This window comes from Oryctolagus cuniculus, chromosome 1, assembly GCF_051225735.1.
Source record: "Oryctolagus cuniculus isolate XC-2025 breed Fujian yellow rabbit chromosome 1, ASM5122573v1, whole genome shotgun sequence".
NCBI classification, from domain to species: Eukaryota; Metazoa; Chordata; class Mammalia; order Lagomorpha; family Leporidae; genus Oryctolagus; species Oryctolagus cuniculus.
In genome coordinates, this window is record NC_142867.1 from 76,292,223 (window position 1) to 76,317,712 (window position 25,490).

Here is a 25,490-nt window from a genome sequence, read left to right on the forward strand (position 1 = left end):
TATGTTTAAGTATACATAAATATATAACATTTTAAAGCATAGTACAACTTAGGATATAGTTTTCTACTGTGTACACTTTACCCACCATTGATTTTCCTCAGATACAAAATTGATAGAAGGTAATCCATTCTTTTGCCTCAAGGGAAACATTTATTTTTAAAATTAACAAGACATCATCTTAAAGCAATTTTTACAGGCATGGAACTCAATTGGTCCTGTAATTTCAAAAAAAAAAAAAGTTTGCCAAGATATAAAGCCAGAGCCTGCAAACTGCTTTACCTGATATTCCTTAGGATATATTATGCCAGGAATATATTAATTCTTAGTAAAATCTACCACTAAAGTTTGATATTAGAAAATCACTATTATAAATTACCATATTAATACTGTACCTTAACCATTTAAATGTATTACTTTTATTTTGCTTGCTTCTAGCAGGAAAAAATGTTTCTAGAAGTGAAATATATCCTGTGTTTATTCTCCAAGAATCTAAACTCCTTGAGGGCAAATTTAGTGCATATCTCCAGCACCTCACATGGTATCTGGCACATAAAAGACACAGAATAAATATTTGTAGAATAAAAAAATGATCTAGTTATGTCATTCTATTATTCTTGATAGAATTTTAAAAACTTACTTAAACTTATGATGTAACTCATTCATTTGAATGTGAATGATATATACATAAACTATAATACATACATGTATTTATACAAAAACAAACTGTTGTATGTAGCAGAAGCTATTGCAAATAAAAATATGTTCACTGGAAAAAGCCAGTCTGATTCAAAGGGTATGTTTTGGAATAGTTTTATCTATAAAAGGAGAAGAAGTATTCCTAGCTGAAGTGCTGCAACAAGATACTGCTGAAACTAGATGTTATAAGCATTTAAAAAATAACAGTAAATTATCAAGTATCTAATATGTAAGGTACTGTGGCAGATACTTGTAAATATTATTCTGGATGTTCATACACCCTTCAGGAAACAATTATAATCCTCATTTTATAAATAAAGTAACTGAAGATTCCTGAGATTATGTGACTTGCCCCAGATAATACAGACCCCAATTCAGAGTACAAAGTCTATTTTCTTGCTTTATCATCATATCTCAAATTCTGAAGCAGTTTCTGACTCCCTGAGTCCGACCTAAGAGTGAGACACAGACAAATCCAAACAGTCTTCTCTAGCCAAAGGTACTTGGGATTCTGTTAAGACAAGTTACAGACAAGCTGGGATTTCCCTAAAAAGACAGGTGCATCTCTGGGCTCCTACTCTTTATAGTTTATAAGGGTTTTGGGAGCAACACCAGAAGGAATGGACTCCATATCAGAAAGATTTGCTCCAAGGGAACTAACAGAAGAAATCCACCCACCTGGACTCCCACCCCGTCTGTCTGTTCCCCCTACACCCAGGACAGCAGGCACATGAGTGACATCTGCAAAGCTTGTTAGCTCAGTAAAATAAATAGACTGAAGGCAGGTCATGGAAAAATGCCTGACCTCATTTCCAAACTCTCCAGAGGCAAATAGGAAATTAAGATCAGCTGGAAAAGGACTGATTTTTCCAGAGTGCTTCTATGATGAAAAAATATTAGGACAGTATTGAAGGTGAAAATAATTCATGAAAAGCAGCAGTCTATGTATTCTGTGTAAGTTAAAAGGGCACCTTTATAAAAGAAATATGAAAGTTAATTAAGGAAGAATTTTTGTGTAAACTGACAATTGCTACAGATCAAGACATTTTCACTCTCAACCTACTTTTCTACTATGGCTTTCAATTGTATTGGCCTAAGTTTTAGGTCAATTTTTCTTAGATAAGTGATTTGGAACATAGTTAATTGAAAGCCATATAGCTCTCCCATTTTCATCAAAACCTAAACAATCTGAAATTTCAATTATTGTAAGTGGTAAAAACACTCAATAAATTTTGTTTCCCTAACAAATGAAAATTTATATAAACTTTGCAGAACATTAAGTACCTCATCTACGAGGCTCAATTTTTCCTATAATTATGCAATATTGTGAGTTCAACAGAATTCAGAAATATAAAGAATTGTGTGAAAGCCACAAATCTAAAAAGCTATAAGGCCTGAATTGCAACTTTGCTTTCAAATTACAATTAATGACCTCAGCAGTAGTGCTGAATGCCCTCCACAAGCTCCACCTTACTATATATTATAATCACTCTGGCCTCCTGTCTGATCTTATACACTATTTCACATTGACTCTTCCTCAGGACCTTGAACTTGTTATTCCTTCTGCCAGAACCTCTCTACCTGAGGATCTTCACATGGCTGATTTCCTTCTTATCATCCATGTCTCTGCTCAGTACAACCTTCCAAACTGACCCTCTTAATTAAATTAGATTCCTTAGGGCTGGCATTGTGGCATAGTTGGTAAAGCCACAGACTGCAATGCCACCCTCCCTTTTAGGAGCCAGTTTGTGTCCCAGCTGCTCCATTTCTGATCCAGCTTCCTGCCAACGGCCTGGGAAAAGAAGCAGAAGATGGTCCAAGTGCCTGGGCCCCTGATACCCAGATGCAGGTGGAAGCTTAACCTGATAAAACCTAGCACCAGACTCAGCTAGCCACTTCTACGTCATCTTTAAGGAAATACCAATTAATTAATTAATTAATAATTTGTAAATAAGATCCTAATTGAGGATCTTTAGTTACAGAGCTACCTGGAAGTAGCTCCTGGCTTCTGTCTCGCTCAGCTCTCTCTGTTGAGGCCTTCTGGAGAATGAACCACAGGATGGAAGATCTCTTTCTGTCTCTCCCTTCCTGTAATTCTTTCAAATAAATAAATTTTTAAAAATTATATATTCCCTTCCATCATTACATATCCTACTTTACTTCCTTCATAGAAACAATCACAAACTGAAATTAGTTGCTTTATTTATTGCTTACTATATCCTCTATTTGAAGTTTATTTGTGAGAGCAAAAACCTCATCTGTTTTGTCCATGGTTGCATCACCAGTGTTTAGAACATAACAGATGCTAAACAGGGACTTTTAAAATGATTTATAAAATGAGTCAACAAGAAATTCTTTTTATTTTTTTTTTAAATAAGGCTAGAGCAATAGCCCAATATAAAATTTCCAATCCATGTTTTTTATTTTTACTATAGTTTGCTTTCTAAATATTTTATTTATACCAAGAAAGGTATTTACAAATATGTTAAAATAAATAGTTTTCAGATTCAACAGTAATATTTGCTTTTTCAATAAATGCAATTGTGTATAATTAATGTATAAAATATGATGTTATAAAACACATAAAGATAATAAAAAGATTACTATAGTAAAGCAGCTTAATATATCCCTGTTCTCACAGTTACCCTTCTTTTGTTTTTGTAGCAAGAGTAGCTAAACTCTATTCATTTAGTATGAATCCAATAGACAATATAATTATATTACCTATTGTCCTTATAGTGTCTATTAGATCTCTAGACTTGTTCATGCTATGTGTCTGCTACTTTGTATCATCTGATCAAATCTAGCCATTTTCTCTCCATCCCTTCCCCACTCTACTCTGTCCTTGATATTCTCTTTGAGTACATGCCCAAAAGAGGGATTGCTGGGTCATGAGGTTGTTTTATTTTTACATTCTTTAAAAACCTCTATAATGTTTTCTATAAAGGCTGTACCAATCTACATTCTACAACAATCTGTAAGAGTTTCCTTTTCTTTACACTTTTGCCAATATTTGTTATCTTTTGACTTTTTAATAATAGTAATCCTTACCACCCTAACAGATGTCTTAGAGTAGTTTGCTTCTTTCTTAAGGTTCATTACTTTGTTTATTTAATTATTTATTTAAAATGCAGAGCGACATAGAGAAGGAGAGAGAGAAAATATTTTTTACCCTGCTGTTCACTCCCCAAATAGCCACAACAGCCATGTCTGAGCAAGACTGAAGCCAGGAACCAGAAACTCCATCTTGGTCTCCCACATGGGTAGCAGGGGCTCAAGTACTTGGGTCATCTCCTGCTGCCTTCTCAAGTATATTAGCAGAAAGCTAGATTGGAAGCTGAGTAGCAGCAATTTGAACCTGCACTCTGGTATGAGACGCTGGTGTTGCAAGCAGCTGCTTAACCCACCAGGCTAAATCTGCCTTGCTTTGAGCTTTTGATTTGCATTTAACTGATGATTGAGGGTCCTGAATACTTTTTCATATCTCTGCTAGCCACTTCTTTTTTTTTATTTGACAGATAGAGTTGGACAGTGAGAGAGAGAGACAGAGAGAAAGGTCTTCCTTCTGTTGATTCACCCCACAAATTGGCAACTAAGGCTGGCGCACTGCGCTGATCCGAAGCCAGGAGCCAGGCACTTCTTCCTGGTCTGCCACGCGGGTGCAGGGGCCCAAGCACTTGGGCCATCCTCCACTGCCTTCCTGGGCCACAGCAGAGAGCTGGACTGGAAGAGGAGCAACCAGGACTAGAACCCAGTGCCCATATGGGATGCTGGCACCGCAGGAGGAGGAGGATTAACCAAGTGAGCCATGGCGCCGGCCCTCACCACTTTTTTAAAAAATATTGATTGATTGATTTGAAAGGCAGAGTTATAGCAAGAGGGAGAGACAGAGAGAAAGGTCTTCCATCTGCTGGTTCACTCTCCAAATGGCCACAATGGCCAGAGTTGGGCTGATCTGAAGCCAGGAGCCAGGAGCTTTTTCCAGGTCTCCCACATGAGTGTCAGGGGCACAAGCACTGGGGCCATCTTCCTCTGCTTTCCTAGGTACGTTAGCAGGGAGCTTGATCAAAAGAGGAGCAGCCAGGACTTGAACTGGCACCCATGTGGGACGCTGGTGCTGCAGGTGGAAGCTTAACCTGATAAAACATAGCACCAGAATCAGCTAGCCACTTCTATGCCATCTTTAAGGAAATACCTATTCAGGTCTTTTAACTATTTTCTAATAATGTTACTTGTTTTCATACTATTAAGTTCTTTAGAAATTAGGGATAATAACTCCTTATCATATATATAATTTATAAACAAGCATTAAGTTTTTATTGAGGAGACTGTGTTTAGGAACTTTTAGGTACATAGTATCATTAAGTATTCATTACAAGTGAATTAAGTATAATTTTATAGGTAAAGAAACTGAAACTCAGAAGAATTGACTTTTCCAAGTTTATATAGATATTGAACTGATAAGCCAGCATGTTGGATGTTCTACTAAGTGGATGAACCAGATTTAAGCTTGATCATCTAACTCAAAGTCCCATCTCATCTTTGTTATAATGATCTGCTACTCTTTCAAAGGCATTGAACTCATTGATCCACATGGTACACACCAAAAACCTTCTAAGTGCTCTATATCTGAATAGAACATACTTTGTTCTTTGCAAACATGTAAAAGCTGAGATCTTCAGTAGGGATATATTAAAATGAACAGAATCTTATTTTGGTACTGTTTGTGTTCCTCTAGAGACATCTAAATAAATGTATCAAATAAATAATTCATTGATATTTTGATTTATTAGTTAAAATATACCTTTATGAATATTTCAGAGTCAATAACACAAAAATCTGATCTCTGCAATGCTGACAGAAACAGTCTAGTCACTGGTCTTTAATAAGCAAAACACTGACCCTTCATCATTTTCAAGATATTCAAAGATAAAAGAATATTTTCACAACCTGGAAACAAGAAGCAATTTTATTCAGTTTTAAATTGTTAAACCAAATTATCTTGAGTTAACCACAGGATTCCATTAAAAAGAAAACTATTCCTCTATCAATTCCAGATACTTAGAAGTTGGACACTATACTTTCCTGGACATTGAAAAACAGAAATTACATCCAGTGCTAAACATCAATATGTTCAATAAAATGAATAGTCCTATGATAGTCAAACTTGTCCAGATAGAATGAGCTACCTTGTGAAGTGGCAAATACCCTACAACTTGAATATTTATAGCAAATGAGAGTTTCCCTTCAGTAGGACAGCAGTAAAGAAAATTAAAAACTGAAGATTCACTGCTCTGCATTACCTAAATTAAAATTTTTCAATCGTCTGATTCAATGTTTTCAAATCTGATTTTGTAGAAATATCAGCTCAGAACCATTGCTTTTTATTTTATTTTATTTTTTTTGGACAGGCAGAGTGGACAGTGAGAGAGAGAGACAGAGAGAGAAAGGTCTTCCTTTTGTCGTTGGTTCACCCTCCAATGGCCGCCGCTGCAGCCGGCGCACCGCGCTGATCCGATGGCAGGAGCCAGGAGCCAGGTGCTTTTCCTGGTCTCCCATGGGGTGCAGGGCCCAAGCACCTGGGCCATCCTCCACTGCACTCCCTGGCCATAGCAGAGAGCTGGCCTGGAAGAGGGGCAACCGGGACAGAATCCGGCGCCCCAACCGGGACTAGAACCCGGTGTGCCGGCGCCGCAAGGTGGAGGATTAGCCTATTGAGCCACGGCGCCGGCCCAGAACCATTGCTTTTTACAAACATGTAACACTAAACTTCAATCTTAACCATTTTTAAGTGTAGAGTTCTTTTGTGTTAAGTATTTTTTAAATGTACAACAGATTTCTAGAAGTATTTCATATTGAAAAACCAAGAACTCTATGCCTGCTAAACAATAATTCTCCTTTCACCACTCCCTATACACACAAATGCACATAATTCAGAAGCAAGATTTGCTGGATCCTATAGTAATTCTATTTTAATTTTTTTAGGAAACACCATATGATTTTCTATGTGTACACTATTTTACATTCCCAAAAATAGTGTCCAAGGGTTATAATTTCTCCACATCCTTATCAAAACTTGTTATTTTTCTGTTCTTTGATAGTAGACATCCTGATAGACATAAATGTTTATCTCATTATGATTTTGTTTTAATGACATGAGAGTTTATTTCATAAAATTTTCGCATTTAATACTTATAAACAGAAATAAAGTAAAATACTTTTATAAAACTATTAATTAATATGGATAATTAATTGTTGATGTTTTCCAAAAGACTACATAAGCCATGTGGCTTTAAAAAGCTGTGGATTTTCAGCAGCTGAAAAGCAAATATGTTGTATTAAAAGTTCTACATTTCGATCTTAGGAATAGTTTTGAACTGACATTTTTCACCATATGATGAATTTGTGCTATTTTCTTCAGTAAATGATATTTTTCTGCACAAGTGGATACAATTTATCCTGGTCCCATTCATGCTTGCTCTAAAATTTTTTATGTTTAATTGACACATAAAAATTGAACATACTTAAGGGATATTAAAGGAATATCTATACACTGTGTAATATCTAATCAGGGTAAATATAGCTATCATTTCTCTTAATTTTAGTAGTGTTGAGCTTCTTTTCATAGAGGTATTAACCATTTGTTTATCTTCTCTGGAGAATTGTCTATTGAAATCCTTTGCTTATCTTTGAGTTACTTTGCTGTTGTTGATGTTGAGACATAGAAGTTGTTTAGGTTTTCTGGATACTAATCCCATATCAAATGTAACATTTAAAAATGTTTTCCCAATTTTGTTCATTGCCTTTCACTATGTTTACTGTTCCCTTTTCTTTAATCATTTATTTATAGGGGCCAGCAATGTGGCATAGAAGGGATAGGCTGCCACTGCCTGTGATGCCAGCATCCCATCTGGGTGCCAGTTGGTATACAGGCTTCTCTGCTTCCAATTTGGCTCCCTATTAATGCACCTTGGAAAGCAGTGGAGGATGGCCCAAGTGCTTGGACCACCAACATCCACACGCAAGATCCAGATGAAGCTCCTGACTCCTGGCTTCAGCTTGGCCCAGCCTTGCTAATTACAGCCATTTGGGGAATGAACCAGCAAATGGAAGATTCATTTTTTCTCTCTCTCTCCCTCTCCCTCTTGCTCATCTCTATCTCATCTCTATCTCTATTTCTCCCTCTGTGTTTATAACTCTGCCTTTCAAATAAATAAACAAACCTTTAAAAATATTCATTTATTTGAAAGGTGGGGCAGAGATAGGGGGAGAGAGAGAGAAACACTACCATTTGTTGCTTCACTCTTCAAATGTCTACAACAGCCAGGACTAGGCCAGGCTGCAGTCAGGAGTCAAGAACTCAATCCAGGCCTTCCACATGGGTAGCAGGGACCCAAGTACTTGAGCCTTCACCTGCTGCCTTCCCAGGTTATACATTAGCTGGAAGTTGGAATTGAGAGAGGAGCTGAATATTGAACCCAGGCACTCTAGAATTGGATATGAGTGTCTCATGCAGCATCTTAATTGTTGTACCAAATACTTTCCCATGTTGCCTTTTACTCACAAAATGTTTTTTTTAAGTTTTATGTAGTACCATTTTATTTTTGCTTTGGTTATCCATGCTTTTGGTATGATATCCAAGAAATCATTGATTGCCAAATCCAACATCCTAACATTTTCTGCTTATGATTTCTTCTACTTTTATAGTTTTAGGTCTTCTTTCATTAATGCGTTTTGAGTTAATTTTCATTTCTTTGCAGGTGGATTTTCACTTTTCTCACCATGATTTGATGAGATGGTCCTTTCACCATGATGAAGTCTTGGCACTCCTGTTGAAAGTCACTTGTCTGGGTATGCAGAATTTTATTTTTGGATCTCTATTCTATATTATCTGTCTTCATGCCAGTACCAACCCTCATGATTACTGTCATTTTGTTGTATATTTTTAACTCAGCAGATATAAGGCCTCCAACTTTATTCTTTTTCAAGATAAATTTTGCTATTTAGTTTCTCAGAACAATCACATTTAAAGTAGGGATCATGGGCAGCATTAAACATGCACATATAAAGAGAGTCCTAGAGAAATCTTTCCCTTGGCTGAGTGGCAGGAAAGAAAATGAATTTTCTAAGTATTAAATTGAATAGTAATATGGAAAAAGAACTAGGTTACAAAATTATTATTAATTAGAAGAGGTAGCTATTTAATAAAGTATAAACATACCTTAGTATGAAAAAAAGTAAACAGTAATGTTGAGATCTCTAAAATAATTTCCCTGTTCTATCAAAGTATTATATATATAACTTTAAAAGAGTCTCAAATTATCTAATTCACTTTAGATTACAACACTGAGGTTCAGACAGACTGAATAATTTGCCCAGGAACACCCAGATACTAAATGTAAAAAGACACTGACCCAGATTCTTTGGTTTCCAATTATGGCTTGCTTTCCTACACCATACTTCCTACCAATTCTGGTTTCCTATGGTAAGTTTCTCTCCACTTGGTTACCTCTCTGCTCTTGTGTTAAAAAAAAAAGGACCTAATTTTGGCACCATCAACTGTGCTGTTTGTATGGTATCTACTTAGTCCCTTAATTGACCACTTCTAATTCACTAGGCTGGCTAGTATCTGTTTGCTTAAGAAATTACAGTTAAAACAAGTAAAATCTTATCTTAAACTAAATATTTTTAAGAGACATTCTGTATTGTGGCTATGTTTCAAAATACATGCAATAGCCTGAGCATTTAACTGTCAATCCTTTCTCATTGCAACTATTTCATTTGACCCTTACTATATTCCTGCAGGATAAGCACAATAGGTTTATCTCATTTTATGAGTAAAAATTGAAGTCATTTAATCTGTTTGAAGTCATATGATTAATTACTGATAGAATTTAGACAAATTCTGATTTCTGATTTTGAATCTTCTCTCTTTCTGCACTGTCCTTCATTTGCTATCACATACAGTTCTCAACCAATATGCTCTTCTCTTCTCAAAATATTTTCTCATAGTTCTTTCCATTGCCTCAAATTTAAGATGCCACCATTAAATTTAAACTTTTATTCATTAGTCAATCTTCCCAAATATCCTACTTTTCTACCTACTTTAGTCACCAAGTACTTCCTGCCAATTCTTTAAGTCCTCTCCTTTTCTCTATAAGCTAACTAAATAATCCGCATGATGTTTCAGTAGATCTCTGGAATATCAAATCTCTAAGTCTCATCTTTGGCATATTAGGTTTCTTTAAATACATAACACACCCCTAAAAACACTTTTTTTTTTTTTTTGGACAGGCAGAGTGGACAGTGAGAGAGAGAGAGAGACAGAGAGAGAAAGGTCTTCCTTTTTTCTGTTGGTTCACCCCTCAATGGCCGCTGCAGCCGGTGTGCTGCGGCCAGCGCACCGTGCCGATCCGAAGCCAGGAGCCAGGTGCTTCTCCTGGTCTCCCATGCTGGTGCAGGGCCCGAGGACTTGGGCCATCCTCCACTGTACTCCCTTGCCACAGCAGAGAGCTGGCCTGGAAGAGGGGCAACCGGGACAGAATCCGGCGCTCCAACCAACCAGGACTAGAACCCGGTGAGCTGGTGCCACAGGCAGAGGATTAGCCTAGTGAGCTGTGGCGCTGGCCTAAAAACACTTTCAATTATTTAAAATTATTCAAAAGGCATAGCAGAAAAATTAAAGGAAGGAACCACATTAAATGTAAAATGTTTCTTCACTAATAAAGGTCTAAAATTCTTAAACACTTATTTTTATCTCCCAAATTTTAATTAAAATACCATTTCAATAAAATGTAAAACTTACAATTAATTTTAATTGAATACAAATTATTATTTTTAATGTAATATTAAACATGTTCATATTCAATATCTCATTAAAATTTCACAAATATCTTATAAGACAAAGAAACTGAAGCTTTGAGTTTAAGTAGTATAGACAAGCAATATTCTCTCTTAGGATGAAAGCACAAATTTCTCTAATATATGTGCCAGAACTTATTTAATTTAGCTGTCTGACAAGTTGGCACATTTGTATCCCACTCAGGCCTGATGACTTCATTTTCAGGAAACAAAAATACAAAATATCTTTGTGGACAGTTAGGAAATCCAAAAATTTGTTTTCTAAGTATTCATGAGTCCAGTACAGACATCTACGCTCCCTGTCCCTTTTGTAGAAAAACAGTGCTATTGCCAACTTCCATGACTTCCTTTCCTGGAAGCACAATTAGATATTATAACTGCCTCAAATAGCTTAAATAACACCTTCCATGTGAAGCAAACACATTTTCAAGAGAGGAAAAGTAAAGCCACTCACAAAATGTTTGTATGATCACTAGTAATTTAAGAATATGCACCAAAACAAAAATACAAAATATCTTTGTGGACAGTTAGGAAATGTTACAAATTCAACGTCAGCTCAGAGGCAGAAAAACCCAATGGGCTGACCAGACCAAAGTCAGAAATTAAGCTACACATGTTCTTTTATTTTAACAATACTAGAAACAATATCAACACAGAGCAAAACAAATCTCACCCATTAAGAATAGGAAAAAAAAAAAACAGTAACACTTACATTTGTCTTTTCAACCATTTCATTTTCAAAACACTGACTTTCTTTATTTTGCTCAATACATGAAGCATTTTCTTTTCGTCCACTGCAAGCTATATGCTTTAAAAATAAAGAAAATTTAAAAATCAGTACTTCTATGTATTTTCTGCACTGTAAATTATATTTTTTTCAAGCTTTTAATACACACATTAAAATATCTAAGACCTGAACAAATATTATTATATGTTGCTTATGTCAGTTTTAGAATATGAATACACTATAACCCATTTTAATGTTGCTCCCAAAGACAAAACGTAAAATGGGACAGTTATTCAAAGACATGTTTTTAAATTTCAAATTTTTTCACCAGTGAGTGCTGAGCTTGGATTATTCATAAAAAAAAATGGCAAACTGATGATCTGGTAAAAGTTGATCATGATAATGGAAAGTTGAAGATAGAAGTGTTGATTTCATCTTATGTAAATCCTTACACCTACTCATTCTCTTTTGTACCTGTTAGAATGCAGAATAAGCAGAGATACAGATGGTCTTTGTTCTAGATGATATTTTTACAGACTTGGATATTAAAAATAATATCTACCTCTAGCAAAAGGATAGGTTTGCTTACAGACCATTTTAAGAGATGTGGTCCACAAAGGAGTGGAAGGCAACCTACAATGTAACCCATTACATCCGAATGTATCATATGGCCATGCATTGTCCTTTAGGAACTGACGCTAGAGAAACTGGTACAAGAAAATATTGATAGTCTGGCTACTTCCATTGTTGCAAGTAATACAGTCCTTTATCTTTGTCCTAAGAGTCTTCAGTAAGCATCCAAGAAACTGTGGCAGACTAACTTCTTAGCTTACAAGTAAGGTAAAATCTTAGACCTTTCACAGTAATTGGCAGTGACATGGCCAGAAAACTCACAGAGTCCTAGTTTGCTGGAATAGAAAAAATCGGAAACTTAACTTATGAAAGAGAAGTGTGGAACATCCTTGGGAATTGGTAGCAAACATGTTGACCACATTAAATGTTTAACTGCTTAATAATGGTATTTTGCTTTATATTTGTGTATAAGGAGAAATTTCTCAAGTGGTAGCAGGCTAGATACTTGGAAACAGACCAAAGACCCCTCCCAAAAGTTTTTGCTTGCTCTTCTCTGAATGGGAAGACTTCCTCACCAACCTACCAGTCAGCCTCACTTCCTAAAATTCATTCTGGGTAAGCAGAAGCTGTTGTTCACTTTCAGATAATACAGGGACATATACCTGCACTGATTAAGAACTGAAAGAAATTGGCAACCACAAGAAAGCAGAAACCATGATCCCTCTGATTCCAATGTATTGTAGAAGCCCTTCTTTCCCATCTTCACAGTTTAGGCCTATCACTGTGATTAAAACATTGTGTTATAAATTATATACTCATATATTTCTTTCTTGTTAGAGTCCCTTGCAGGACAAGAAGGATATATTACCATTTTTTCAATCTCCATGGCAATATTTAATAAATATAAAATAAAAGTTTAAAGTTGATGAATAAATGAAGCAGAGATAAACAGAGAAGTGATCTGATTTGGATAAAAGGAAGATAAGGTTCAATCACCTGAGGATACCCAGATAGGCTTACTATTAGAAATGAAGAGTTTCTTTAGTTTGAAGACAGTTTGTGATGATGGATGAGCTATGTTTGGTATGATGACAGACATCAATGGTGGCAATACAGTCTGTTGGCATTTGGATTGCAGTGTGTCTCATCAGAGGTCAGATTTTTTTGAAAGATTTATTTATTTATTTGAGAGGGTTACAGAGAGGAAGAGACAGAGGCAGAGAGAGAGACGTCTTCCATCCACTGGTTAACTCCCCAGATGGCCACAATGGCCGGAGCTGTGCCAATCCAAAGCTGACAGTCAGGAGCTTCCTTCAGGTCTCCCACACGGGTGCAGTGGCCAAGGACTCGGGCCATCTTTTCCTGCTTTCCAGGCTGCAGCAGACAGCTAGATCAGAAGTGGAGCAGCCAGGACTCAAACTGGTGCCCATTTGGGATGCTGGCACCACAGGCAGTGGCTTTTACCTGCTATGCAACAGCGCAGGGCCCAGAGGGCAGATCTTTACTGTGGACATTTTTATAAGCAAAGCAATCAGATTGGCAGTCCTGATTTTTTTCTACAGGCCAGGGCCCCAAAGAGGGATACCTTTAATCTACCTTTCTGTAGATTGGCAGTTGGATGATATTGCTGCTGATATAGGACTTTGGGTGGACTCAAAACATTAGTAGTTTTAACAGACCTCAAATGTTTTAATGAAAAAGATGACTTAGAGTAGAATCAAAGTTTCTACTAGAGTAGAATGAAAATATCAAATAGTTGACAATGATCATTCTCATCCATCCAAACATACTGGGAACTTCTGGGAAGTGAGGGAGTCAAATTCCTATGGCTGTGTTGGAAACAGACATGCAAATCACAATCAGCTCAGTCCCATGAGTTTGAGGGTCATGAGGGAGGGAGTTAGAGAACCAGGATTCAGCTCACTGAGTATGGGGAGGATCCACTGTGGTAGACTTAAAATGATCTTGTGTATGGAGTCCTTTGGGCCAATTCAATGAACTGTTTTAATGGTTTCACTGTTGAATGTGTAACCGACATTAAAATTTCACTGTAACTGCTCATAAAGTCCAGTGGAGAGTCTCCCGATCAGGAATAATTGAATATAGAAAAATGCTGGTACAATATGTAAATCACTCTAGCAGATTAAAGACATGCCTCCCTGGTAGCATGAAGAATTTGACTGTCTGCATCACTTTTATAAATGCCTAGAGTAAGAATTTGTCCTCTAATGTGACTGACTATACCCAAGCTATTGATTGATTGAGCCTACACTGCAACCATTGCTACTTGGATCCATCATCATAATAAATATGGCAGTACATCCACCACCAGACTGAGCACTGGAAGTAAAAGACTTTCTGAAGCAGAGGCTACCTGGGAGTCTTCAGGTTATTGAGTTGGACATTCCTCTTAGCCAGATCAGAGCCTTTATTCTCTTGTTATTTGTTGATTTACATGTATATCCATCTATTCATCCATATTTTTAATTCATTAAACAAGTCTTTATTGATCTCTGAAGACAGAGAGACATTAATATAAAGTACTTATCCTCCAAGGAGTTCTAATGGGACAGGGAAATACATTTATATGTAATTTACAATGCAACATGTTAATTACAATAATGGATATACAGCATGAAAAGAGCATCTAGGAGTAGGCACTGTGGCGTAGCAGGTAAGCCTCCACCTGAGATGCCAGCATCACACTGGGGTATGGGTTCATGTTCCAGCTGCTCCACTTCTGATCCAGCTCCCTGCTACTGGCCTGAGAAGAACATTGGAAGATGGTCCAAGTGCTTGAAGCCCTGCAACCCATGTGGAAACCAAAAGGAAGCTCCTGGCTCCAGGCTTTAGCCTGGCCCAGCCCTGGCCATTGTGGCCATCTGGGGAGTGAACCAGTAGGTAGAACATCTCTCTGTCTCGCCCTCTCTCCCTGGAACTCCAACTTTCAAATAAATAAATACATTTTTAAAACAAGAGCATCTCTATCAGACTGTGAAATAAAGGGAGGCTTCTTGAAGGATATGACATTGAAGTAATGGTGAAGATAAGGGGAGTTACCTATAGAAGCATGACTGTTCAGTCTAATAGCAAATCATATGGGCTTAGAAAACCCCATGTTCAAAAGGGAAAAAAAAAAAAAAAAACAACAAATTTTAGAGTAAGGAAGAAATGAGTTAGGACCATTTTACTCCTCTCTATTAGCTGTGTGGAATGCAGGTATTCTCAAATTTTATGACCATCATCACTGAAAATACAGACAAAAGGCCACCCATTGCATAGGGTCTTTTTCCTCCTTATCAACCATCCCCCAGACGGGTTGGATATTCTGGATTACAGAGAAAGAAAAAATCTCCCACATCCTTTGGCTAAGCCACAAGTTAAATTTATATGAGGCAGATTAATAAGAGAAAAACATTTAGTTATATGTATACCCACATATACAAAAGAGTTTCACAAAATATAAGACTTAAAAAGGGTCAGATTGGCCGGCGCCGCGGCTCACTAGGCTAATCCTCCGCCTTGCAGCGCCGGCACACCGGGTTCTAGTCCCGGTTGGGGCGCCGGATTCTGTCCCGGTTGCCCCTCTTTCAGGCCAGCTCTCTGCTGTGGCCAGGGAGTGCAGTGGAGGATGGCCCAGGTGCTTGGGCCCTGCACCCCATGGGAGACCAGGAAAAGCACCTGGCTCCTGGCTCCTGCCATCGGATCAGCGCGGTGCGCTGGCCGCAGCGAGCCGGCCGCGGCGGCCATTGGAGGGTGAACCAACGGCAAAGGAAGACCTTTCTCTCTGTCTCTCTCTCTCACTGTCCACTCTGCCTGTCAAAAAAAAAAAAAAAAAGGGTCAGATTGTTGACAGTTATATATCATTCTGAGCTACGGAAAGGAACCAAATTAGTGAGGATGAGGGAGGGAAGAGGGAATTAAAAGTGCCTTGTTATGCAGATAAGTCTCTCAATTGATAAAAGTCGTCTTAGAGCAGCTCTCTTCCTGATATAGATACATTTACTAATGAGAATTTACTTTATAGATATCAATTTTCTTTACAAAAGGAAGTTTTCATAGCTTTTCCAGCATCTGTACTTTCTCAAACTAAGCATCTTGACATAATCAGTATGTCAAGAAGAGTATTTTGAAGTGGCAATCTGTTCTCTTATAGTCATATTCTGGAATGGTATATTCTGGGTCCCAACAAGATTTACAACTTTCTTTTTATATATACATTTACTTGTTACTTTTTCTCATTTGAAAGACAGAGTATTAGAAATGGGAGAGACAGACACCTTCCATGCACTGGTTCACTCCCTATATGCCCACAACAACTAGGCCAAGGCTGAGCCAGGTTGAAGTCAGGAGGCTGGAACTCAATCCAGGTCTCTTGTATGGTAGCAGGAGGTCAAATACTTGAACTATCACCTGCTACCTCCCAGGATACGCATTAGCAGGAAGATCCATTAGCAGGATAATGCACTGGAAGCAGTATGGCTGAGAATCAAACCAGGCACTCTGATACAGGATATAAGCATCGGAAGCAATGGCTTAAACTGCTGTGCCACAATGCCTGTTCAAGGATCTACAATTTCCCTACCTCATATTATATGGTGTACAAAATGTGCTTCCTAAATATATAAAATCACCCAATCTCAATTTCTTGACTGGCTCTTCATGCTTCTTATCCCTATCATTACTCATTTCCCTGATAACTTGTCATCTAGTTTGCCCTCATGGGAATAGATATTTTATTTCTTTACTTCCCTCATTCTTTTTTTTTTTTAAGATTTTTATTTATTTGAGAGGTAGAGTTACAGAAAGAGAGAGAGAGAGAAAAAGAGAAAGGTCTTCCATCTGCAGTTCACTCCTCAAATGGCCACAACAGCCTGAGCTGAGCTGATGCAAAGTCAGGAGCCAGGACCTTCTTCCAGGTCTCCCACATGGGTGCAAGGGCCCAGGCACTCAGGCCATCTTCTACTGCTCTCCCAGGCCATAGTAGAGAGCTGGATCAGAAGAGGAGCATCTGAGACTAGAACTGGTACCCATATGGGATGCCAGCACCACAGGCAGAGGATTAACCTACTGTGCCACAGCGCCAGCCCCATACTTCCCTCTTTTTTAACAAAACAAATAAACAACCAAAATAGCCCTTGATCACTTTGGCTACAAAACTAGCAATCTATTTCTTACTTCCTCCCCAGAATCAATATTCTTGAAAGATATAATAGTAGTGATAATAGCAATAACAAAACAACAGAACCATTTAATATAAAGTTACATAAGTTAGGCCTTGCTTTAAGGATATTGATACATATTTTATATGCATTATCTCATTTACATTGCTTAAAGCCTTAGGAAGTAGGTATATTATCCTTATTTCCTGAGTAAGAAAACAGAATCTAGTTCTGTCTGTGTACCTAACCACTGCAGTAAACTGCACCATTTCCTTACTGACCATTCACACTTGGAAATTATAGCTCTCAGACAAGTGGCACCAGCATCACCCAGAACTTTATTAGAAAAAAAAGCTCTCAGATCTACTTAATTTTATGCAGTATGGGTAGGGCCCTGCAACTGGTGTTTTACAAGCCCTCCAGGTAATTCTGACACATGCTAGTTTGAAAACTATTCATGTGGAAGACAAAATGTTAAATAATTGCTGATGAGCCAGGAGACAGCGGCCTGAGACATCACCCCATGCCAGCAGAGTACATCATTGCCCCATGTCTGCAGGAAGTAGCTCTAAAGACAGATCATCGTCCCTCTACCCCTCATGGACTTTTGGGACTAATGCAATCCCATACAAACCTTGCTTTATAAAAAACAAAAGGAGGGAATGTTAGGAAACTGGCACAGTTGTAGCCAGGTGGCCACATGGCCCAGCTACCTGAGCCAGACTCCACCCCCATCCTAATGGGATTCCCTGCTCCTGCTTCCCTGCCCGCCCTCAGGCAAAGTTTTAAAAGGGCCTGTTCCTGCACATGTGCTCTCTTGGTCCTTCTCTCCTGCACTCTCTTGGCCTCTCTTGGCTTCTCTCCTCTCCTCTCTCTTCTCCCTCCTCTGTTTCTCTCTCTTACAGTCTCCTTCTCTCTTTTTCCTTCACTGCCCCTTCACTCCGGTCTGTAGGGTGTTCCCCAATAAATCCTTTCCCTTAAAAAAAAAAAAAAGACATTTAAAAAAGAAGAGAAGGATGGTTCTAGTGAGATGGGGAACACATGCCATATATATATATATAAATATAAATATATATAAATATATTTACATATATATGTAAATATAGTCATTTCTAGGTGTTTGCTGTATTGAGGAAGCAAAGATGTAATATCAGCACTTTAGAATTTTCAAGAGAACATGCAAGTCTGAACTTTTATATGAACTACTTTGATTTTTAAATGTTGGCAATGTGAAACAAATTTAGAGACCACTGTTTTGGAATGATCTCCTGCACTGAATGAAGTCACTCAGGCTAGGTGCCATGGAATCAAACTGAGCTATAAAATAGGCCACTTTTAAAACAAAACAAAACAAAACAAACAACAAACAAGCACACAAACAAAAAACACCAGGAGATTCACAGCAACCAGCCAGAAGGGGCATACACTACTGGGCTAATATGGTAAGGAAGTCATCTGTTTTAATGCTGTAAGGAAAGACACTTTGAAACTGCCAATCTGCTACTTGTCACTTTCTGCTTTCTTCAGCCCTTTCCCGCTGAAAAAGCCACTTCTCCTTTCAGCTCGTCAGTGCATCTTTCTGTTCCATAGATGGAATATCACCTGACTCATGAAGGGTTAATAAAAGATAATTGAGCATTAAACTAAATTTGTTAAAAAAGTGTTATTTATCAACAATTATATATTTTAAAAATATTATGTGAGCTAACTTGAAATATGACAAACAGAATGGAAACCTGGGTTGCACTTTGCAATAAGGGTAGCCAGTTTGTAACTTCTGCAACACTACCTGAATGTTTGCCTTCCTTCCCTGAAGACTTGACTATTTTTTTTTTTTGACAGGCAGAGTGGACAGTGAGAGAGAGAGAGACAAAGAGAAAGGTCTTCCTTTTCCGTTGGTTCACCCCTCAATGTCTGCTGCGGCCTGTGCGCTGTGCTAATCTGAAGCCAGGAGCCAGGTGCTTCTCCTGGTCTCCCATGCGGGTGCAGGGCCCAAGGACTTGGGCCATCCTCCACTGTACTCCCAGGCCACAGCAGAGAGCTGGACTGGAAGAGGAACAAATGGTACAGAATCTGGCGCCCCAACCAGGACTAGAACCCCAGGTGCCCGTGCTACAGGCGGAGGATTAGCCTATTGAGCCACAGCACTGGCCGAAGACTTGACTACTAAAACTCACCAAGGACCTCCTAGTCTTCACCGGCTTCCACTTTCTCTGACTGTATAATATTCATTATCTTCTACTCTCTGGCACATCACACCATTAACTACTTCCTCCTTCTTGAAACTCCCATTCCTGTATTTAGAAAAACATCTTTCTCCTAGTTTTTACCTATCCGCTCAGATAGTTCCATCTCCTTCATCCCCTCTTCCTCCTTTTAGTCCCTGAGTTGAGCTGTTATCCCAAAATTTCTTTCCTTTATCCATTCTTTAAATAGTCATTCCCAGTCGACTTTCAAATCTAGTCTTTATGAGGACATTTTGCCCAATTTCCAGTCCTGCATTTTTAATTGCTTTTTTTTCTTCTGTAAATCACTACAATGCCTTAGATCTGTTCAATCTACACATAATCATCTTTTCTTCAGAACCCACTTTGGAAACAAGTGTTGGTATTCATGAGCATCATGCACAAAATCTGTCTCTGCAAGAACCAAAGGCCATAGAAATTCCAAGAAGTAATTTTAATGGAGGTCTGCAATGCCAGGCCACTGGGAAGCACCGTCCCTGCCCATCCTTTAGGAATATGAACCATACATCCCTGAAGCGTATTCCAGTTGAGCTCTGTAATATAGTAATCTTAGTAATATGTCCTAGACTTTGTTTGTATAGAGCATATGGCTTTACTTCACTCTTTACTATCTTCTTCAGATGTGAGAAACATCTAAGCTACACAAATGTGAGGTTAAATATTTTTTCTGATGGAGTGGAAGCTATGCTACCCCAAAATATGGTTCCTTGGTATTAGACAAAACAGCATAAACATGGGAGTCATTCTTACTTTCCCTTCTCTCTTCCCTGCTAAAGTAGGCCATCAAACCTTTATTTCAGAGGCACCCTCTCTATATTAATCAAAGGCACAGAAACGGCAAAAATTATCTAAACAAAAACCAGCTTTCCTGAGTTCCCCCCAGTTTATCACCATTAGATCGTACCTCCTCTGTCCAGTCAGTCTTCGCATGACTGTCCACATTTCAGCAAACTTAGCATAAAAATGCCCAGGTTTCCCTATTTCTTTTCAATGTGTGTCACATGAGGCTATCCAGTGGAGCTGGGGGATAGTGTCTGTGGACCCCTCAAATGCAGGGAGAATGTCTTTCACAAGCAGGCTGCCAGCTGTGACTGGAAACCTTGTCTCCAGACCAACTGGCAACTCTCCACTAACAGCTTCTTATGCTACATGTGTGACCTTTTGGCTTTAAATCTCACCTTCAGTTTGGCTGCAAATTTCCACCCAGACCTGGCAGAGGAAGAGGTTGAGCCCCTGGGAAGAGTCAGGCTGTCTCAGGAGACTCCTTCTACCTCCATGAGCCCCAAGCCAATCAACAATTATGTGAAACTCCTGTCCAATGGGTAACCCCAACAGAATGACCCAATGAACAGATAGCAATGCCTTAAAAACCGAGGACACTTCCTCAAAGCCAATGTCCCATTCTGGCACTCCACCTGGTCTCCTCTCAGACCCGACACTTCTCTGTTAAATAAAAGTTTCTGCCTCTTTGCAAACTGTTGCACAGCTTTTTATTTTTATACTAAGTGGAGAAAAAGAACCCATGAAACTCGCTCTGGCAACTACCCTCTCATCCACTTCCAATCCAGCTCCCGGCTAGTTCACCTGGAAAAGCAAAAGAGGATGGGCCTAGTCCTTGGCCCCTGTGCCCACATAGGAGACCTAGAAGAAGCTCCCAGCTCCTGGCTTCAGATAGGCTCAGTTCTGGTTGTTTCTTTCATTTGGGGAGTGTGAACCAGTGGATGGAGGGCCCCCCCCCCTCTATCTCTATCTCTAATTCTATCTTTCAAATAAATAAAATAAATCTTCAAAAAATAATTTAGTCTAAGAAATGTATTTATATATTAAATATAAATAAAAGAGTCACTATAAAAATCAGAAAATTTAATTAGCAAAAAGAAATACAAAGCGCTCTGGAAATTCAAGAGGCACAGCTCAAAAAAAATGTATGAATGTCCATTATTCTAGACCTTAAGGGAACTTAAAGTAAAATAGGTGATATAAATATATAAATAATTTTAATTCAATTTTGAAGTATTAGAAGAGGATGGAGTAGTTCAACATATGCTTCTATATAATGTTGCTGAATCACAAAGTAAGCAGTTTTAAAAAATGAAACAGAACAAGTAAACAGAAGCCAGTTTAGGAGAATCTTAGACATTAAGCCAAACAATTTAAATTATCCTAAGAAACAGAGAACCAATAAAGGATTGAGGTGAGAAGTAGAAGGATTAAAATTGGAAATTACATTAAAAAATAAATACCCCAGATGTATTACCTTATTTGCTGTTTTATATTTTCCTTAATTTTAAATGCATTTGGAAATAATTTCAGGCTTATAAAAATATTGCAAAAATAGGACAAATAATACCATGTACCCTTCACATACATTTCTAGTCTTACAGTTATTTATCATAGTTAGTCTTATCGATTACTAGATATTCCATTATGGCTGAAAACAGAAGCATTTTTCATTGAAAACCTTAAAAAAAAGTCTGGCTGAGGGAGTGGGCATTTTGGTGCAGTTGGTTAAACAGCCACTTGTAACACCCACATTCCATTTAGAATACTTAATATTGAGTCCTGCCTCCACTTCTGATCCAGCTTCCTGTTAGCACATCTGGGAAACAGAAGATGAATGCCTAAGGACTTGGGTTCCTGCCACCCACTTGGGAAATCTGGAAGAAGTTCTAGCTCCCACGTTTGTTTGGGCAGAGCCCTGGCTGTTGGAAGCATTTGGGGAATGAACTAGCAATTGAAAGCTCGCTCACTCACTCCCTCTCTCTCTCTCTCTCTGCCCCCTTCTCTGTTACTCTGCCTCCCAAATAAATAATCTTTTTTAAAAGCATGGTTCTAGTCCCAGTCGGGGCACCGGATTCTGTCCCAGTTGCCCCTCTTCCAGGACAGCTCTCTGCTGTGGCCAGGGAGTGCAGTGGAGGATGGCCAAAGTACTTGGGTCCTGCACCCCATGAGAGACCAGGATAAGTACCTGGCTCCTGCCATCGGATCAGCGTGGTGCGCCGGCCACAGCGCGCCGGCCGCAGCGGCCATTGGAGGGTGAACCAACGGAAAAGGAAGACCTTTCTCTCTGTCTCTCTCTCTCACTGTCCACTCTGCCTGTCAAAAACAAACAAAAAAAAAAGTGTGGTAGAATCATACAAATACTAAGTTAATTTAACAATTAAGACCCTTGAAAGAATAATTATTAGAGGACATACTTAAGTAGAAAGAAGAATAAACTCAGAACACCAAAGTTTATTAGTTAACAAAGTAGGTCACAAATAAAATAAGGCTTTGATTTTAAATAAAAAGTTTTATATTCCAACCAAATCTTTGATTTGAAATAAAAGTTTTATGTTTAAGGATAATAAGATAGGAGATTGGAGTTTAAACAAGTTAAAGTACATCATAGCCCTTGTCATATTGACAGAGATCAATTCTTAATCTAATAAGTTTCATAACTTATAGATTATTGTGAATGCCACAAAAATAATAAAAGAATAGAAAGACAAGCAGGAATTTCCCAATCAGCAAAAGAAAAAGTAAGATACAAATATAGAAAAAACTTTAGTATAATAGGAGATAGAAATGAGTAGGTAAGAGAGGAAGAAGAAAACATAGTCAACAAACAAAATGTGCCCTAATGTGATAGAAGAAATATAAGTATATTTGAGCCCATAATAATGCAAATAATAAACTTATTGATTTGAAGTAAGTATCTGGGTGAGTGTTGTGGCCTAGCAGGTTCAGACACTGCTGGGAATGCCTGTATCCCATATCAGAATGTTGGACTCAAGTATCAGCTAATCTGCTTCTAATCCAATTTCCCACTAATACATCCTGAGAGGCAGCAGATGACTGTCCATGGGTTTGGACCCCTGCCACACACATGAGAGACTCAGATGGAGTTCTAGGATCCTGGCATTGGCATGGCCCAGATCCAGCCAATGTGTTTTGGGAGTAAACCAGTAAATGGAAGATACTTTGTTCTCTCTCTCTGTCTTGCTCTGCCTTTCAACAAATAAATATCAGACTTGACAAAAAAAATGTTAGTAGTGGATATTACTATTTATTGATTCTATATTCTCTATGCTTTAGAAAGATTAACGTATTGAGTCATCACAATGGCTGACTATTATTGTGCCTATAATGTAGATAAGGAAATTAAGTTAATTGCCTAAGAATCTACAAAAGGTGGCGATTTGATTCAAACCCAGGGAATCTCACTGGAGTCTCTTAGCCATCATTCCATTCTTCTATGATACAGTATAACCATATAAATAAAGTTATATGTCTATTAAAGATTATGCTAATAAAGTTTTATGAGGGGCCATCACTGTGGCGTAGTGGGTAAGGCTGTCACCTGCAGAACCAGCATCCCATGTGGGGGCAGGTTCAAGTCCCAGCTGCTCTACTTCCAATACAGCTCTCTGCTATGGCCAGAGAAAGCAGTGGAAGATGGCCCAACTACTTGGGCCACTGCACCCACGTGAAAGACCCCAAAGAAGTTCCTGGCTTCTGGCTTCAGATTGGCACAGCTCTGGTCATTGCAGCCATCTGAGAAGTGAACCCGCATATGAAAGACCTTTCTCTCTCTCTCTCTGCCTCTGTCTCTCTGTAACTCTGCCTTTCAAATAAATAAATAAATCTTTAAAAAAGTTTTATGAATATAAAAACACAAGTAGGATTATTTTCAGTGTAAAAGGGATGTTGTAAAATAATATGTACTAACTATATATAAAGTTAGGTTAAAAAAAAAAAAAAACACAGGTGAATACAGTCATCCCTCAGTATCTGGGAAAACTGGATCCAGAACACCTCCACTCAGTGAATATCAAAAACTGCAGATGCTCAAGCCTCTTCATAAAATGCATAATATTTGCAAGTAATTCATAAACATCCTCTCACAAACTACCTCTAGATTACTTATAATACATAATACAGTGTAAAGGTTATTCAGCTGGTTGTTATACTGTGTTTCTTGGGGAATAATGGTGAGAAAAAATTTGCACATTTAGTGTAGAAACAAATTTTTCAAATATTTGAATTCACAGATGTGGAACCAATGAATATAAATAACTGACTAAACTGAAAGAAGTCACCCAATTACACTTGTGATTACGTAAGTGATGTTTAATTCACTCTTTATATTGTATATTTCTGAATTTTATGTAGTGAACAACACTATTTTATTAAATATTTTCAACAAGACTTATACAGTGCCTGTCACAAAGAACATGTCCCATTAATGTTCAAGTGAGAGAAGCAGAACCACAAAGTTCTCTCATTAATTAATGTTGAGTGAAAGCTATAGAATCTGGATGTTATGTTATCTTATCATCATATTCTCAGATCCTAAGGATAGATAAACAGCATACTTCCTGGAAGATTCAGCAAAGAGCTGAAATACTTACAAGTTGCCCATTTGTATTATCTGCAGGATCTGAAAGCACTGGATTTTTGGATTCTAAAGTAAACTGTAGATTCAGAAGAAGACAGAAAAGAAAGGCCTTAGCTGTAGAAAAGTAGTTAAGTATCAGCGCTAAACAGAACACAGAGCCCAGGAATGTCAGGGCTTCAAATGTACTAAAGTAGATTGCCACATAGTGACTAACTTCTACACTTTGTACAGCAGAGAAAAAGAACCACAGAAGCAAAGCAACTTGTCCAAGTTTGCATAGTTTCATAGCAAAACCTAGACTGAAATTTGATTTGATTTCCCTACCTTCAGAAAAAGAAACTCAGGATTACTGAGGTTTAGTTACTCAACCAAAATTATTTAACTGCCAAAAGGTAGGGCCAGCATTCAAATCTGGTTTAGTTTGATGCCAACATCCACCATGTTTCTGAATTATAATCTAATAGATTATTATTAAATTATTCAAGGGGACATTATTTGTTTAATAAAGCTATCAAATTCTTGAAAATTAACCACAATTTTTATTCGCTTAGTGCTTCCATTTTATTAGTGTTACAGAGGAAATAATTTATCTCGTTCTTCATGCTTGTTTATTCTCATTTAAAATATGCATTTTTGAATTATTATAACTTAGAGATTATCCCTTTAAGAATTTTCCTTGTTATATCTTTTTTGGCTTAATTTTTTGACATTTATTCTCTGAAAGACCTTATACTTTTAGAAAGCAGGTGTCACACCATCTAATTGCAGTTCCCCTCTTAAAATTTAATTTTGTTTCTGTCCCTGTGTTATTTTTACCCTGTCAACCCTGCAGACAAATGCACAGC

The 25,490-nt window shown here is 37.9% G+C and overlaps 1 protein-coding gene across 6 annotated transcripts in view; it reads right to left on the reverse strand.

Moving 5' to 3' along the window:
• Nucleotides 1-25,490, reverse strand: part of DLG2 (discs large MAGUK scaffold protein 2) — a 2,253,656-nt gene that overhangs the window by 1,774,065 nt on the left and 454,101 nt on the right. For all 6 annotated transcript variants that reach the window (XM_051821188.3, XM_089332011.1, XM_051821160.3 and 3 more), the window contains one exon: nt 11,270-11,365. In XM_051821188.3, the coding sequence (XP_051677148.1) occupies nt 11,270-11,365 (96 nt within the window). The remainder of the gene's footprint in view (nt 1-11,269; nt 11,366-25,490) is intronic.